General features: G+C 24.8%; 1 protein-coding gene and 1 further gene across 3 annotated transcripts; one reads left to right on the plus strand and one right to left on the minus strand.

The window, feature by feature from the left end:
• Positions 1-2,475: 2,475 nt before the first annotated feature.
• On the minus strand, positions 2,476-2,622 carry Bm15559. Its single transcript, XR_006227946.1, has one exon. The product of XR_006227946.1 is annotated as a pre-microRNA Bm15559 (primary transcript).
• A 6,069-nt stretch (positions 2,623-8,691) lies between these two features.
• On the plus strand, positions 8,692-16,033 carry Bma-mab-9 (T-box protein 12, putative; the record flags this gene model as incomplete). 2 transcript variants are annotated; one of them, XM_043079516.1, is made up of 7 exons in its annotated part: positions 8,692-9,065; positions 13,340-13,556; positions 13,690-13,758; positions 13,859-13,936; positions 14,331-14,503; positions 14,995-15,077; positions 15,669-16,033. In XM_043079516.1, 7 exons carry the CDS (start codon positions 8,692-8,694, stop codon positions 16,031-16,033), a joined length of 1,359 nt encoding a protein of 452 aa, XP_042935450.1. The 2 variants fall into 2 exon arrangements, with proteins under 2 accessions (XP_042935450.1, XP_042935451.1); XM_043079517.1 differs by lacking the exon at positions 8,692-9,065 and having other exon boundaries at positions 13,356-13,556.
• Positions 16,034-16,502: the final 469 nt, after the last annotated feature.

Raw genomic sequence — 16,502 nt, forward strand, 5'->3', positions numbered from 1 at the left:
TCTAAATGATACATAATTTTCAATTGGTTTGTTGACGATAATGGTGATGTGATTTTACCAGAAATTATAGCTCTCTTAAGAATTTAAAATTCATTCTAAATTGTGTAAAAGAGAGAAAAAGAAGGAAAGGAAATAAGTTTACTATTCATTGCTTATGAAATAAAAATAAATGTGAATTTAAAGAATCTTTTGTTTCTTTTTTTCAAATTATGTCATAATTTTATTATAATTTTAGTCTTTAATGAATTATAATCTACTGTACTTTTATGATTAAATATTTCATTTTTTTTTTTTTTTCTAATTTTTATTAGCAAAATGAAACTAATAATTATATTACTGTAATTCTTTTCTGCTCCATCTATTAAAAAAGTGTATTTATTCATTTTTGTTCATTTTAAAATATTATTGTTATTATGATTTAAGTAAGAATGTCAGATTATGTGGCAAACTTTATGGCAAATCGTTTTCAATTAATAAAATTGAAGGATATTTTGGATTAATTTAAGAAATAAGCAAAAAAAAAGGAAACAAAAAAAGTGGCAATAATTTCTTAATTAGAAAATTTAATTTGCTGATATTTGAGAAATTTAATGTATTCACTATTATTTTATTCAAGAGTGCGTTCTATTTAGCATAATTAATTGATTTGTAATGGGAAAACTTTTATCAGTAATTTATGCAAATTGATAAGCTATTATCAATTTATCAATTTCAAATACTCTTTTCTTGTTTCTTTTTTTTTTTTTCAAGTAATACAAACTGAAATAAAAACAAATAGAAAATAAATTTTAAATTGAAATCAGTTATTATTAACAATTTCGTTTCATTCATTTATTTATTAGTTTTTGCAATTAAAATGTTATCAAAACACTGTAAATGTGTGATATTAAAATTATTTATTATTGAATTTTTTGAATTATTTTGTTTATTAGTATAATAATAATTTGATATTATATATTCATTTTTCTTTTTTTCCGCTATACTTTTATCAGTTTGCTTTGATAATTTCTGATTACTGCAAAAAAGGGAACAAAAATATCTTTTTTTGATATCTCTTAGAATTGATGAAAGAGAGAGAGAGAGAGGGAGAGAGAGAGAAAGAGTGTGTGCTATTATTATTGCTTGAAGTGAAAATGAAAAAATTTGGATGAGAAAAGAAAAAAAAAGCGAATGATCGAAATAGCAAACTGTGAAAGGATAAAATCAGGGAAAGGGTTGACAAATCTGAGAGAGATCAAACATATATGTGTGTATTTGGCTGATGTAATCCCGAAGGGACGACAGTCATTTGGTGTCGCTGAAATGTTTGTCGCCGCAGAGGAGCAAGAAGTTTTCATGAATTTATAGGAGTTAAATGCAGGGATTGACAGAGAGATGCAACGATTTCTCTTATTTTAAAATAAATGTTTTGGCTGATATTTCAATCAACAAACTTCTCACATCGAATGCATATGTTATGCAAACATTTTGATGTATTTCAATTCTCTTCATGTACTTGTCATTAACTTTTGAAATTTGAAAGTAATCTTTCATTACAAAAATGCTTTTATGGAGCAAAAAAAGGAGAAATAATAATGAAAGTAATAATAATAACAATAATAATAGTAGTAATAATTAAAGTAATAATAATGATAAATTTTGTTAAGTTTACACGAAATCTTTATGAATTATAAGAGAAGATAGAATTAAAATCTGAAATGATTATGATTTTTTTATTAAGTCAATTTTTGTTTTAGTTTTTTGTTTGTCTCTAATGAAGAAAATTTTTAAAAATTTTTTAAGGTATTTCTGAGATAAAAACAAACTTTTAATTTTTTTTTTAATTTTTGCAAACAATTCCAACTGTGTAAGTTGTAAAAGAGAAAATTTAAAACAATCACAACCATATATATTATATAAATGGGATAAATTAAGATAAACAATATAAATTTAATCACATTTACTTTTTTCAAAAATATTAATAATATTAATGTAACAAATATGAGATATTTTCAACGATTATAATAAATAGCAAATATAATTAAATTAATGCTTACCACTTTTCCTTTTTTTTTTTAGCTGATTTAATAATGCACTTCAATTTTATTTTATTGCTAATGCTTATCATCAATTTCATGCCTTCTTAAAATGAATGCTTAACGGAATGGTTTAAAATTTCAAATATAGAAGATTTAGAAGCTAAAATGAAAAGATTAATCGCATTTTGAAATGTTCGATTTTAAAATGCTTACCATTTCAAAATGGGCAATCAGTTATGTCCAAGATGACATAAACCCTAAAATGGGTTCATATGTACCAGGGAGTACAGATTTCTTGCCTGATTAGCAAATTTACCACAAATGTAGTAGTAGTAGTAGTGACCAGTAGTGGTAGTGGTGGCAGTGGCATAGATTGGAGGTGATTAATTTATCATTCGTTTCAGTTGACAATTGACAACGAATAAGCATGGATGATATCAACATAATGTGTAATGTGTCACACATACACATACACATACATACATGCTTAACAAAATGTATATTCATTTCAACCATTCTGTTGATGGTGAAATGGAATGAAATTAAGCAGAGAGAGAGGAGATAAGCAAGCAAAGAGTGTGTGTGTGTGTGTGTGTGTGTGTGTATGTGTGTGTGTGTGTGTGTGTGTGTGTGTGTAATGGACGTTGAGCATTTTGAAAGTGATACGACGGAGAGTGACCGACTGACCGACCGATCGTTTCATCTTTAACATTTGAACGCAAATGTAATTCGTTGAGAAAGCATTTTGGTTTCAATGAGATATGAGTAAGATTGGAAGTGTTTAGATGGCGGTCAATGGACACAGTGAAATTTGGAATTTAATTAACTGAAAGAATTCATTTAGTTTAGTAGCAAAAGACATTAACTATGTAATAAATTTCAAAATTCTTCTCATTTGCAATAAAAAAAAACAGCGAAAGTGATTTCAAGAAAAACTGGAATAGATTATAGTAATGGTTTATTAATTTTGATATGTATATATGATTTACTGATGTGATAATATTATTGTTGTTTAAATTAATGCATTTATTATTTTCAGACGCAGAAAATTTGAAACCGAAATTAACTTTTGATGACAATTCTGAATAATATCGATTATAGCACTTGTATTTTCCAAAGAATTTTTCAATTTTTGAGTAATAAAAAAAAAAAAAATACAGCAAATTTCAAGAATATATTTCTAATTTAATGTGGTGTTTTCATAAATTTTTAAGTTTTAAAAACTCTCAAATTATTATTGTAACATAATTATTGTCGCCATTGCTGTTATTATTATTGCTATTACTTTTTTATTATTACATTGTCATTATGTGACGATGCCTTATTAAATAAACGGTTTTTGTTATCTCTTTTTTGAATTTTATTACTGTAACCGTTGAATTCATTCATAAGTAAAAATTTAAAAAAAAAAGAAATTAAAATATTTTTCAGAATATTCTTTTTTCCATCGTTTTCATTTCATTTCTTTCTTTTTTTTTTTTGCGAAAATATGCATTTTTATTAATAAAATGTAATACTATCAAACATTCCTTCGTCTTTTCTTTAATATTTTGTTATTTTTTTTTGCTTATTTTTTGTTGTTCGCTAATTTAAACTTTAACATTTAATCTTTTCTTTCTGTTTTGCACCTATCAAAATCTGCTAATTTGACAAATAATTTCATTAACAATAACTTTTGGTTAAACTGAAACAATAGTCTATTTGAAACTACTACCAACCCTAATACTGCCTTCCTGCTACCATTTAGATCAACCAACTAACCGAGTAACCAACCAACCTACCATCCAACCTACCAATCAACCAAGCAAGCAAGCAACCAAGCAACGAATCTACCAACCAATCAACCAAGCAAGCAAGCAACCAAGCAAGCAACCAAGCAACCAATCTACCAACCAATTAACTAAGCAACCAACCAACCAAACCAGCCGAAAGCATGCACATATCACTAAATATACAATTCCCTAATGCATCGTCGTTGTTCACTTCTTTCCATAACCATTACCAATTCACATTTTAATAAACTAAAATCGTCCATTTTCTTTTATTCTTTTCTTCAATTTTTTTCTTCCTCTCTTTTCACTCTCCAATTTTTCAGTACTATCTAACAAATATAAATAGTTTTTTTTTTTTTCATTTTCTTTTTTTTTTGTCACAAAAAAGTTAGCAATAAATTTTTATGTGAATTTGTTTTGTAGAATGAATGAATCAAGTAAAAGAAGGCTTCAAAAAGAAAAGAAAGATGAAGAAGGAAATTTAAAAAGAAAAAACTAAAAATAATTCAATTCACACACACACACACACACACACACACACACACACACACACACACACACACACACACACACACACACACACACACACACACACATACACACACACACACACACACACACACACACACACACACACACACACACACACACACACACACACACACACACACACATACTGCAACTCAACATACAGTAATCATTAGTCATTGATTGTTGCAGAATATAGATAGTAACACCTTTTGCACTTCTGTGAATTTTACAATTAAATTAAATTCATTTCTTTATTTTATGTTTCTTTTTTCTGTTGCACTCAATTATTTGTTGTTAAAAGATTTTTATTAAAATTATTACAAATTTCTATTATACAAAATGTTATGTGAAATGAAATTGCTATCAAATGTTCATTTTTCATTAATAAAATGGCAATAGAAAGAAAAAAGTAAGAAAACATCAATTATTATTGATATCATTGTATATTTATATTACTGTAGTTGAAATATTTATTTATTATCAATTGAATTTGATAATTTTTAAGAAAATCCCATTTTTTACTTTTTTTTGATTGTTTTTTTTACCGAAATTTTCTTCTGAAACAAATAAAATTTCAGTTCTAATATTTTATTTAGGCACTCTAAATGATTACCAAATTCATTCATTCCCTCGTGGATTTTTATTTAATTGATGTGTAAAGTCCATTATGGAAGACATTACATATCATTTAAATAAAGTGGGATTTGTTAGTTTTAATTTGAATTGGAAAGAAATAATTGAATAATACTTGCAAACTGTATTTTTCGGCATATATCTGTTATTCTGTTATTAATTAAGATTCTAATTACATAATTAGTTAATTAATAGAAAATCATACAGAAGCCACTAATTATAACCCAAATTTCAAATCTAAAAAAATTTCCAAATACTATCAATTTTAAACTTATCGTACAGTTACATAATTTCCACAAAAGAATCCGGCAGGAGAAACATTAAAAAACTCAATGTCAGAATATTGTTCACCCGGAAAAAATTCATTAATCCTGCAAGATAATCAGCATATTTTGATTAAATTACTTTAATTAAACTCTAACTTACTGAACTAATTTCGAAAAACTTTGTAAATATAAAAATGAAATAAAATCATTAAGTGATAATTTTTATTTAAAATTATTTAATAGTATATAACTTGTTGCAATAAAATTTAAAAATAATTTCAGCAAAATTTTCCTTTGTTTAGAAAAAAAATTTAAATATTGCATTGATATTTCAATAAACTTTTAATTAATTACTTTTATCTTTTCTTTTTCTAAGCAAATTGTTTTGCTTATTTATACTTCTTTTTTTGTTCTATTTTTATTCTTCAAAAATTTTACAATTAGACATATTTGTTTCCTATATTTACTGCTATCCATTTTCTTTTCTCAAACTTGGAAATTTTCAAGAAGAAAAAAAAAGGAAAAATGACATAAAAAATATTTTCCAATGTTTACTCTTATTTTACAATATTAAAATAAATAATTGTTCGTTATATTTTCTGAAGCTTTAAAATTTGAAATAGCATTTATCTAAGCTTATTTGATGCATAAAAGAGCGGTTCAAAAGATTTCAAAAAAAAAAAGAAAAGATGAAAAAGAAAAGGAAGAGAATGTCATAGTGATTAGCATAATGATCATCCGACAGCCTTCCACACTCTCTTCAGAGTGCTCAAGTCTCGAAAAGCATTGTAAATCTATGTTTAAGCCTAATAAAGCTTGTCCTCCACTTCTCTCCAACCTTTTTCATGGCTTATAGCCTAATACTTTCATATGGACTAATACTTTTAAGGCATGCGAGATTTTGCCATCAGATATTAGCGCAAAAGCCTTTTAAACGGAAAGAAAAAAAGCAATGCTTACCGTACTTTTCTAAATATTCTTTCTTCATCTCTTTTCATTGTTAATTTCATTTCTTTTCTTTTTTCACTTTTGTTTGCTTTTCCTTCCACATCATTAACAAAGTGATCCATTGATGGATGCTTATGAAAAGCGCAATGTTTTAATCCAATTCAATCGTTCTAAAATTTTGTTTTCTTGTTTTATTTTTTCCATCTTTCTTTTTCTTTTCACTTTCTCTCTTTTTTCTTTCAAAAAATTTTTAAAATAATTATTGTTTAAAAAAAGCAAAAAAATAAACAAATTCAAAAATATTTTTTATTAATGCTAATCATAGGAAATAAAATTCTGAATCAAATATTATTTACATTATTAAAATCAAAATCTCATCTATTTTTTTTTTTTTTTTGCTAATGATAAGAATATAGATGCAAAAAATTGTCAACGGTAGAAATTTACTGAAGAATAGTCAATTGAATTCAACTGAATACGATTATAGCGAAAAAGAAGTAAAACAAAGTTAAAATCATTTCAATTAATTGGTAATATCAGCAACAAAAAAAAAAGTTTATTAAATTTTTATATACATTTAATGACAATAAGTTAAAACAAATATTCATAGAAATTTCAAATTACAGACTTTTTAAAAAAACAATATATTATAAGGAAAAACCTAGTATTACTACAAATGTGTGCCATCATAAATTGAAAGTTCGAATATTACAAATATGCTAAAAAAGGAGAAATTTAAGTTGTTGAAAATATATCAGAAAGCAATTACAATTATAAAAAATAAATGACAAAATTCGTTGAAAGAAAGAAAATTGGATTTTTAGAGTAATGTGATGAAATGAAATTCACACTATCATAAGTATAGCTGTAAAGGAAATTCAGGTTGTGCTTGTCATGTCATGGAAATTTCAAATGCTAAAAGTAATGCTGTAGGGAATTTAAACATTCAATATGTTTGTTGATATGTCGTGAAGAATTGAGCTAATCTTATCATCATTATACTAGTATCCATTCATGACTTTATCACTGATAACGTTTCTCATATCAATTGCGATTAGTGTTTGAAAATTATCGATGATATACGGTTTGTTGAGTGTCATGAAAAATTCCAAAAAAAAAAGAACATTATATAATGGGGAATTTCCAGGCAAATTCACTGTATAATTTGAAATTTCAATAAGTGATTATTCAAACCAAAATATTATTTATAAGAATTTCATATATGAAAGATTGGAAAATTAATGCATAAATCATTATGCATATATGATTACACTGTACTGTAACAAATAAATAAATTTAAAATTTGAATTAAAAAAATATTAATTCAAGTAATATTTCATTAATGCAAATTTATAAATAAATCTCTAGTTTCTGTCGTCTACCATAAAAAAAAAAAAATTTGATTAATAATTTAAATACATTTTCAAGATAAAAATTTTGTTTGCATTCAAATTTACAAATCTTCGAAATAACTTTTTTTTTGGAAAAAAAAAGAAAGAATAGAAAAAAAAAAGAAAACACAATGCAAAATTAATTACCTGAAAATGTTTAAAATATTAACATGGATGAGCAATGCTTGTTGTTGTTGATTATTTGTTTATTTCTTCATCTCATTGCTTCTGTGTCGTTTGTCGTTCTTTCCTAATTGCTACCACCTTGTCATCCGTCAACCATACTCCAACATTCTCTCACTTAAATCTGTCTGTGACATTCTTTTTTCTGATATTTCAAAGCGTCAACACTTTTCTATGCTGTCGCATCATCCATTGAAGTAAACGGTCGGTGGCCTGTCAAATCCGCCCACTTTTGACAGCTCACCCAATGAACGATTTGTTGTGTGGTTTAAGTGTGATGCAGTAAGTAGTTCATTTCAAATGCAATTCATTCTTGAACTCACACCTCCTTCTCTCTTCTCTTTGCTTACTCTCTTTAATAAATTGGGATTTTAGTGATAAGTTGATAAGTCATACGCTGTAGCTAAATTAGATCAGATCAGATCAGATCAGATCAGTGATATTTGATATCTTGCTCATCAATCTTGCATTCATTTCATCGCATTATTATTATCATTGCTATTGGTACTACTATTTTCGTTATTATTTTCATTTTTGTTATTATTGTTGAAATTAATTGTTAAATAAATACTTTTTAAAAATGTAAGGTTTACAAATAAAAATTTTACAATTTTAATTTTAATATATTATTTTACTAAGATTTATAGAAGTTCCAAATGAGTGTAAACATTAGAAAATATTATTTAAACTTTATTTTAAACAGATTCTACCATTCGTTCTTATCCCTTTGTTTTCTTCTCCTTGTTCTTTATTTTTTCTTCTTTTTCTTTTTTGCATCGATCAATGTATATGGAAAAATTAATGAGCGATGAGTTTAAAGTGAGAGAAGAAAATGCTTAAAAGAAATGAAAAGAAAAAACATAAATGACATTAATAATAATAATTTTTTCTTTTTAAAGAAACATTGCAGAGAATATAAACGATCAATTGAATATTATTCTCTTTAATTATGGCTAGAAAAGGTGAGAAACGTTCCATAGACACACTACATGCAAATATTCCGGCATCCGGACACTTTCCGGATATTCCGCTTGATTTGGCAGCACGGAAACGATTCAAATTTATGATTGATCATTTGTTGGATACGGATGGTACATATGAAAAAGCTGAAAAAACGACAATTGCTGCAGGAACCAGTAATGATAGTAAGGATAATGCTGAGATGGACGAAGGTGAGAGTAGCATGGAACAGTTACCCAAAACTTCACCGTTACCCGGGAATTCTCATATACTTCAACATATCACATGTCGACTGGAAGGACGAGAATTGTGGAACAAATTTTATGAACTTAGCACCGAAATGATTATTACTAAAAGTGGACGGTAAGTTTGTCTTTGTTTCTTTTTTTCCTTTTAATTATTGTTTGAAAATAGTCACTCTTTATGATAAAATATCTTGTCTGATATAATCTAAAAAAAAAAAGCCAAGAAGATAGATTTAAAACATGAGACAAATAAAATAGACAACAGATTAAAGTAATGTCAAAATGTAATTTAAAGAATTAGTTGCAAATTGCACTGGTTAAAAAAGCATTAATTTTAAGAAATATATTAATTTTCCAAATATATTAATGGAAAATATAAGTGATAAAATTTTCAAGTAATTTCTTCAAATATTAATTTTATAATTTTGAATATTTTTAATTTAATGCAATGCTATTTGATCTTTCTTTAAATTCTCAATTTTCAACAAATGCCAGTTTCTTTATTTACTAATAAATATTACCTATTGCTAGCATTGATAATAATATCATTTCTCATTTATTCTAATAGTAGCACACATTGCTGATGCAAATTTTAGCTTAGGCAAATCATTTTTGTTTGTTTAAAATTAAAATAATGCTAAAAGAAACAGAAAAAGGAAGAAAATAGATTAATTGTTTCAACCATTTAAATTAATACATTAATTCAGGTATTCAAGATATAATATTATTCAATTTAAGAATTTTAGATATTTAAGAAATAAATGTTTTAAAAAAAATAAACAATTATAACTATCTTTCTATCTTAATTTCATGACAAATAACACTTATTAATATCACATGAATTGTTCATCAAATATGCAAAATGTGAGCATTTGTCGCTTATCTTATAGGTTTGATTGATTATTCATCCTTAATAAAATGAAATTTGCTTCATCTCAAATAATTAACAATGTGGTAGGTAATTTGATTTGTATTGAAATGCTTCCATAGGTGACAATTTATAGTATTACATTTTTGATGTCAACGAATGATTACGAGAGGAAGAATGAGGGGAAGCGGTAGTTGATCGGAAGTAAAATGAAAATGATAAAAGAAGAAAGAGCGCAAAGTGACCAAAAGGGAATTAGCATAAAAAGAATAACAAATAATTTTACTTTACATAACATTCATTTCTTAAGTAATTCAGTTAAAAGCATAGTAAAATGATGGCGCAATTTGCAAAATTGCTTTTATATCAATGCATTTTATCTCAATGCTGTTTTGATGCAATCCTAATTAAAGCTTAATTAAGTAAGCGACCAATAATTGCTAATGCAACAACAATGTTTAAAATTACGGTAGTTAAAAAAATGACTGACCGTATCAAATTGTAATGAATGGAATGAATTTGCTTACTTTTTTCATTGTTATAAAATTATAAATTAAATTTATGGCAAATTTTCTTTTTTTTTTTCAATAACATTTAAATAATCGAATATTCATTATTGAAGTAGTCAAAAAAAAAGAACTGAACAATAAGAAATGACTAAAATTAAATGAATAATTGAATACAAATTAATAGCATTGAAGCCATTCATGAATATAACTGAAAATCATTTACAAATAAAAAAAGTTCCTTTTTAATATAAAATTAAAAGTTCGTTTTTTTCTTTTCATCCTAATACTTTTTCCCTATTCTTAAACCACTGTTAAATTAAAAATTTTCAACATTTCTAAATTTAAAACTTTTTAAAGTTTAAATATTGATGCAATAATTTTCTCTCCATACTCTTTGATGATAATGATGACAATAAAAATGATAACATTGAAGCTTTCCAATCAATAAAAAAAAAATTTGTTATCTTTGCATCAATTTTTTCATTGTTAACTTTTCTCTTTTTTTCATTTCCAAAGCAAAACATTGAAACCTTTTTTTTTTCTTTAAAGTATATTAAATACGATTTATACTAATAAATGATCGATTTGATATTAGCAAAACAAATTTTTTTAATACTTATTATTATTACTAAAAATTAATCAAAAACATTGTCTCGCATTCGCCAACTTCCTGTAAAATATTTATTATTATTATTATAATTATCACTACTATTAATACTATTATCACATTACTTTCATTATTAATCATTATTATCTTTATCATAGTAATTATTATCATTGCATTTTACTGTATCGATAAATTTACAAATGCATTTTAATTTAATTTAACAAAAATCTTTTATTAATATAGCAAGCATGAATGCAGTAGATCTCGCATTTAATTGAACCATATTGATCGATCGTTACTGTCACCACCGCACGCCTTGACACTACTGTATCGTTGTCATCCTTGCATCCATCTCAATTCAAATTCATTCCAGCGACTTTGAATTTACTATTAATCACAGTATTAAATTTCTTATCTCGTAAATATTTTATTTTAATATGAAATTGTTTTATTTTTGGGCTAATGTAAGAATTGTATTGGAATCAGTTTAATACGTCACAAATTTAAAATATCAGCTGAAAAAGTAGGATAACACTCAACAAATTACTAACAAAAATCCTCTTATTTAGATTAATACATCTTTTTATATTAAAATCAAAAAAAAAAAAAATCATTAAGCTATTACCAATACGATTCTTAAAATAATTTCTTAAAAAAATGAGAAAAAAAAAGTAGAACAATATTCAACACAAATGGCTTAGAAATTAATTTATTAACTCATTTAATTTCACTCGTTTCAACTAATTTAAAATCTTAATTAAAATTTTTTGCAATCAATTCGATAAGGAAAAATCGAAAATCAATTTTTATGATTTCGTCTTTCTTTTCTGCCTTTCCTTCTTCAATTATATGCTATTTTAGTAAAATATTTATTTTACCATATGTTAACGAATAAAGTAATAAATTCTTTTCAAGAAATTATCGTCACAGTAAGTATTGCAACTATTATTGATTGATTCTACCAAATGACAGTAGCGCTCGTTTCGTGTGTTAATATATTCAAATTAGAAACTTACTGTTCTTTAAGTTATGAAATGTTTATTAGAATGAGTTAACTATTAAAAATTTCAAATGCATATTTTAAATAAATAAATAAATATATGTATGCAACGAGCAAATTTTATTAGTACTCATAAAAGTATATGAAATTGTGGGAAAAAGAAGTAGCTGAAAGTTAAGTTCCATTGAAAAATTAATTGATTAAGCACAAATTAAAAGAAAATAGCATTTGATCAAATTTATTAAATAAATTATAAATAAATTAACATTACTGCATTTCATTAATTTTTCTAGCATATAAACTAATTTAATTTTAATGCAAGGGGTTATGATACAATAAAAGAAATGAAAAATACAAACTTAATTAATTTATAACTTCCAATTATTCCTTACAATAATTCAATTACTTTTTGATTTACTGCTATTTTGCATACTTTATACAATTAAATATCACAAAGTTAAAAATTTTCTCCCTGCTTTATTTACAGCATACGGTAGCAATTCCTACAGTAGTTATAATACAGTAATGCTTCGTAACTGATTGAATGTTAATAAGAAATAGAAAATAAAATTCCAACTTTTTTTCATATTTGCAACAGAAAGAAAAAACTAAACGGAAAAAAAATGGTGGCATAATTTTAATTAAATATATTATTCATTTAATTACAACAAAATTAATTTAAACGATTTTTTTTTATTTCTTTCTTTCAAACAAATTCAGAAATATTTCTCCTTATTACTGTTATTATTACTATTATTATCACTAATATTACCATTATTATCATCATTCCTGCAACACATCTAATCTTTATCATTCATCAATGATAGCAATTAATGGCGAGATTTTTATGATCATAATCTATAAATAAATACACACATACACACACATGTATAGCATCTAATATAATGAATAAATAGATCATTGTTGTTGTTTGTTGTTGTTGCTATTGTTGTTGTTGATACATTAATCCTATCAATTATTGATGTAAAGATTTTTGTTAAAATATTATAAATTGTTAAGGTTGATTGTGGCAGTTGATAATAAATGGTTAGCAATGAGTTTGCATTGATAAATTCAAATTCAATTAATTTTAAAAAATCAAATTAATCAAAAATAAATTATCTATTGCTATGTATACTTAGAATGATATGGTTGAAATAATGGAAGTGAAAATGTTAATTGTTGAAAAAATGATAGTATAACTAATATATAATATTAAATTTGCGTTGGTGAATTGGAATTGAATTAATTGAAATGATTATATAATGCTAGGAAAGAATTCATTTTTTTTTATTACTTATTGAATAATCAGCAAATTAGTTGTAAAATATTTGAAAATTCTTTTTTAACTTATTTTCAGAAGTTTACAGAAATTATTTTAGACATAAATAAAAGCTTAAAAAATCAGCCTTAATTATAGACGTATGTTTCCGACGATGAAATTAAGTATTAGTGGTTGTGAACCGGATGTGTTTTATTACGTGTTTCTGGATGTAGTTCCGGTGGACAATCGACGTTACCGGTATATTTATAATAAGTCATCTTGGTTAACAGCCGGTAAAGCTGAACCTACACCTCGTAATCGATTGTATATGCATCCTGATTCTCCATTCACCGGTGAACAGGTTTCTAAATTTTTCCCCGCCACAGATCAATGATTAAAATAAAAAGAACTGATAGATTTAATTGTCATTAAAATTAACATTGAAATATTGAAAAAAAAAGCTAAATTGATATTTTTAGTGGTTTTTGTTATAGCTTTGCAATCAAGTTATATCATTTGAAAAAGCCAAACTGACCAATAATGAAGTTGACAAAACTGGACATGTAAGTTGTTTCCTTCAGTTAAAAAAAAATTTCGAATTATTAAATTTACTTAATAATGCATATGCTTACATTATCACCGTCAAATTAAACCAACTTTTAGCTAATTTTAAATTCAATGCACAAATATCAACCACGTATACATGTTGTGAGACGACCACGTGAGCGACCAATTGAACAGGTAATTTTATTTTCTCATCAAAATTTAATCCCAGAGGTATATTATTTAAATTATACTTTTTTAAAAGGTATTTTTTTTTAAGCAGTACATCCAGTGAATTTCAGAAAGACTAAACTTTTTATTCTTTGATTGTAATTCCATAATTTATTCTCATCAGTTAATCAAAATATGATCGATTCACATGTTTATGTTAAAAAAAAAAAATTCTCAGAATGATTACTTCAAAATTAAAGTCTAATTTTTTTTTTTCTTTTAGGAAAGCAAAAATTGTAGCTATTAATAAAATATAATTAAACTTCATTAGAAGCAGAAAATGAAAGAAAATTTTCTTTGTATTATTCTTCTTAGTTTTTTTTTTTATTTTTTGATCTTATCTTTGCACTCATTCTTCTAGGCTTTAACAATTGATTTGCACAACGAACATTACAAAACATTTCAATTTAAAGAAACTCAATTTATGGCTGTCACAGCATATCAAAATCAATTAATTACAAAGTTAAAAATTGAAAAAAATCCATTTGCGAAAGGTTTTCGTGATCCAAATGGACGTTCGCCAGAATATGATTTGTATGTTTTTTTCTTTTTTTAGTTTTTTGTTTTTATTTATGTTTTCATTAAATAATTTCAATTTATTTGTCAATTTCTTTTTTGTTCTTAAAACTTAAATATTGTAAAAATTTTGACTGAAAGTAATGCAATATATAATTATGTTTGAAAGGATTAATTAAGGTATTTATTTTAATTGATAATAAACAGAAATAAGTAAAAGAGATAAAATAATTATGATTGCATAATTGTAAAGTTATCACAAATTGCAATTTAAACAAAAAATTATTACTTAATCACATTTTTTCTATTAATATTCATTTATTAATTTGTTTATTGATTATTTATTTATTTATTTATCTGCTTATTTCCTTATTTGTTGATTCATTTATATCTTTGGAAAAATAAATTTTTAATGTTATTTTTAGGAATTTGTTCGTTGAAAAAGTTTAAAGGAAAGATTATAACAATTATGAAAGGAATAATTAATATAATTTAAACGAAATCTTTAGGGAAATTCGTAATGACAATGCACCAATGCTATTACCCAACTTGTATAGTCCAGCAATTATGCAACAAGCATTAATTCGTCAGTGTAAGATAATTTTATTTTAATTAATTATTTATTTTTTTATTTTTTATAAAATGAATCATCAATAAAACAAAGTTATAAGGTTAATAAAATAAGTTAATTTAGTAAAATAACTTAACTTTTTCTTCTCTTCGCTTTTTTTTTTTGCATATTTCTTGAAATTTATGTTTGAAAGCAATTTTGGAAGAAAAAAAAACAAACAACCAAATTTCCTGAAATTCACAAATTAAATTTCTTTCTAAAATAAATAAAGTAAGAAAAAAAGTAATTAGAATTATGGAAACACTTTTTATGTTATGTAAGTTAAACAAATTTAATTAGCTTATTTAAATTTCTAAAAATTTCTCACAAATATATTACATCAAGAATATTTCAAAAAATGAAATAATCATTTTCTAATTGTATAAACCGAAAATTTAATCGTATTTTATTTTATATTTAAAATTTTCTTCCTAATTCAAAAATTTCATCTATTTTTTTGTGTTACTCGCATTTACATATATTATAAAATGAAATGAAGCATACTTTTCATTTCTCTCTCTCTCTTTTTGTTTAATATAATTTAAAATTTAAATTGTTATTATTTTGTTATAGATTGGGCAGAAAAGATGCATTCACGTTTTGCATTACCGCCACAATTCATTTCACAAATGTTTTTTGCAAATATTACTGCTATACCTGTGTCAACCTCAACTTTACCTGTTGCTGCTGCAACTTGTCCACCGCGTTTAAATTTTGATCGCGATTTAATGCCATATAACATTACCACTACCACTACCACTACCACTACAACCACCACTACTACTACTACTACTACTGTTACTACAACAATTAGTACTATTAATACTACTACAACTACTAATACTAATAATACTGCTACAATTACTAATGTTAGTGCAATTGTGCAAGATAATCTGAAAAGGTTAACAGATGATCGACGTACTTCACTCATTTCATGATCACTTAAGTTTTTTCTTTTTTTTTTAATACGTGTTGTAATTAACGGTGAATAATCATTGCAGCAATCACAAATTGTAAATTTTGATTAAATTTTTAAAATAGGATAATAATAAAAGATTAAATTATTATATTGCTGAATTGAATTTAATGAGATATCGGTATAATTCATGAAAGAATATAAAAAAAATAAAGAAAAAAGGGAAAATTATTCATAATGATTGAATGTGCTAGGATAACACAACTGATAATGTATAAATCTTATGTGACAAAGTGACGAGAGTTTAACAAGTGATCGTTTTTTTGTTAAAATAAATTATTGACAATGTATTATTATTTATTTATACTCCTTATTATTGTTGATATTTTTTTATACTTTTTGATAATATCATATAAATATATTTTTGTAAATCGTAGAGTAATAAATAAATGTTATCGTCGATTTTTTTTTTTTTTTTTTTTTTTTTTGAT

Source organism: Brugia malayi (genome assembly GCF_000002995.4).
Source record: "Brugia malayi strain FR3 genome assembly, contig: Bm_v4_Chr2_contig_001, whole genome shotgun sequence".
Lineage (NCBI taxonomy): Eukaryota > Metazoa > Nematoda > Chromadorea > Rhabditida > Onchocercidae > Brugia > Brugia malayi.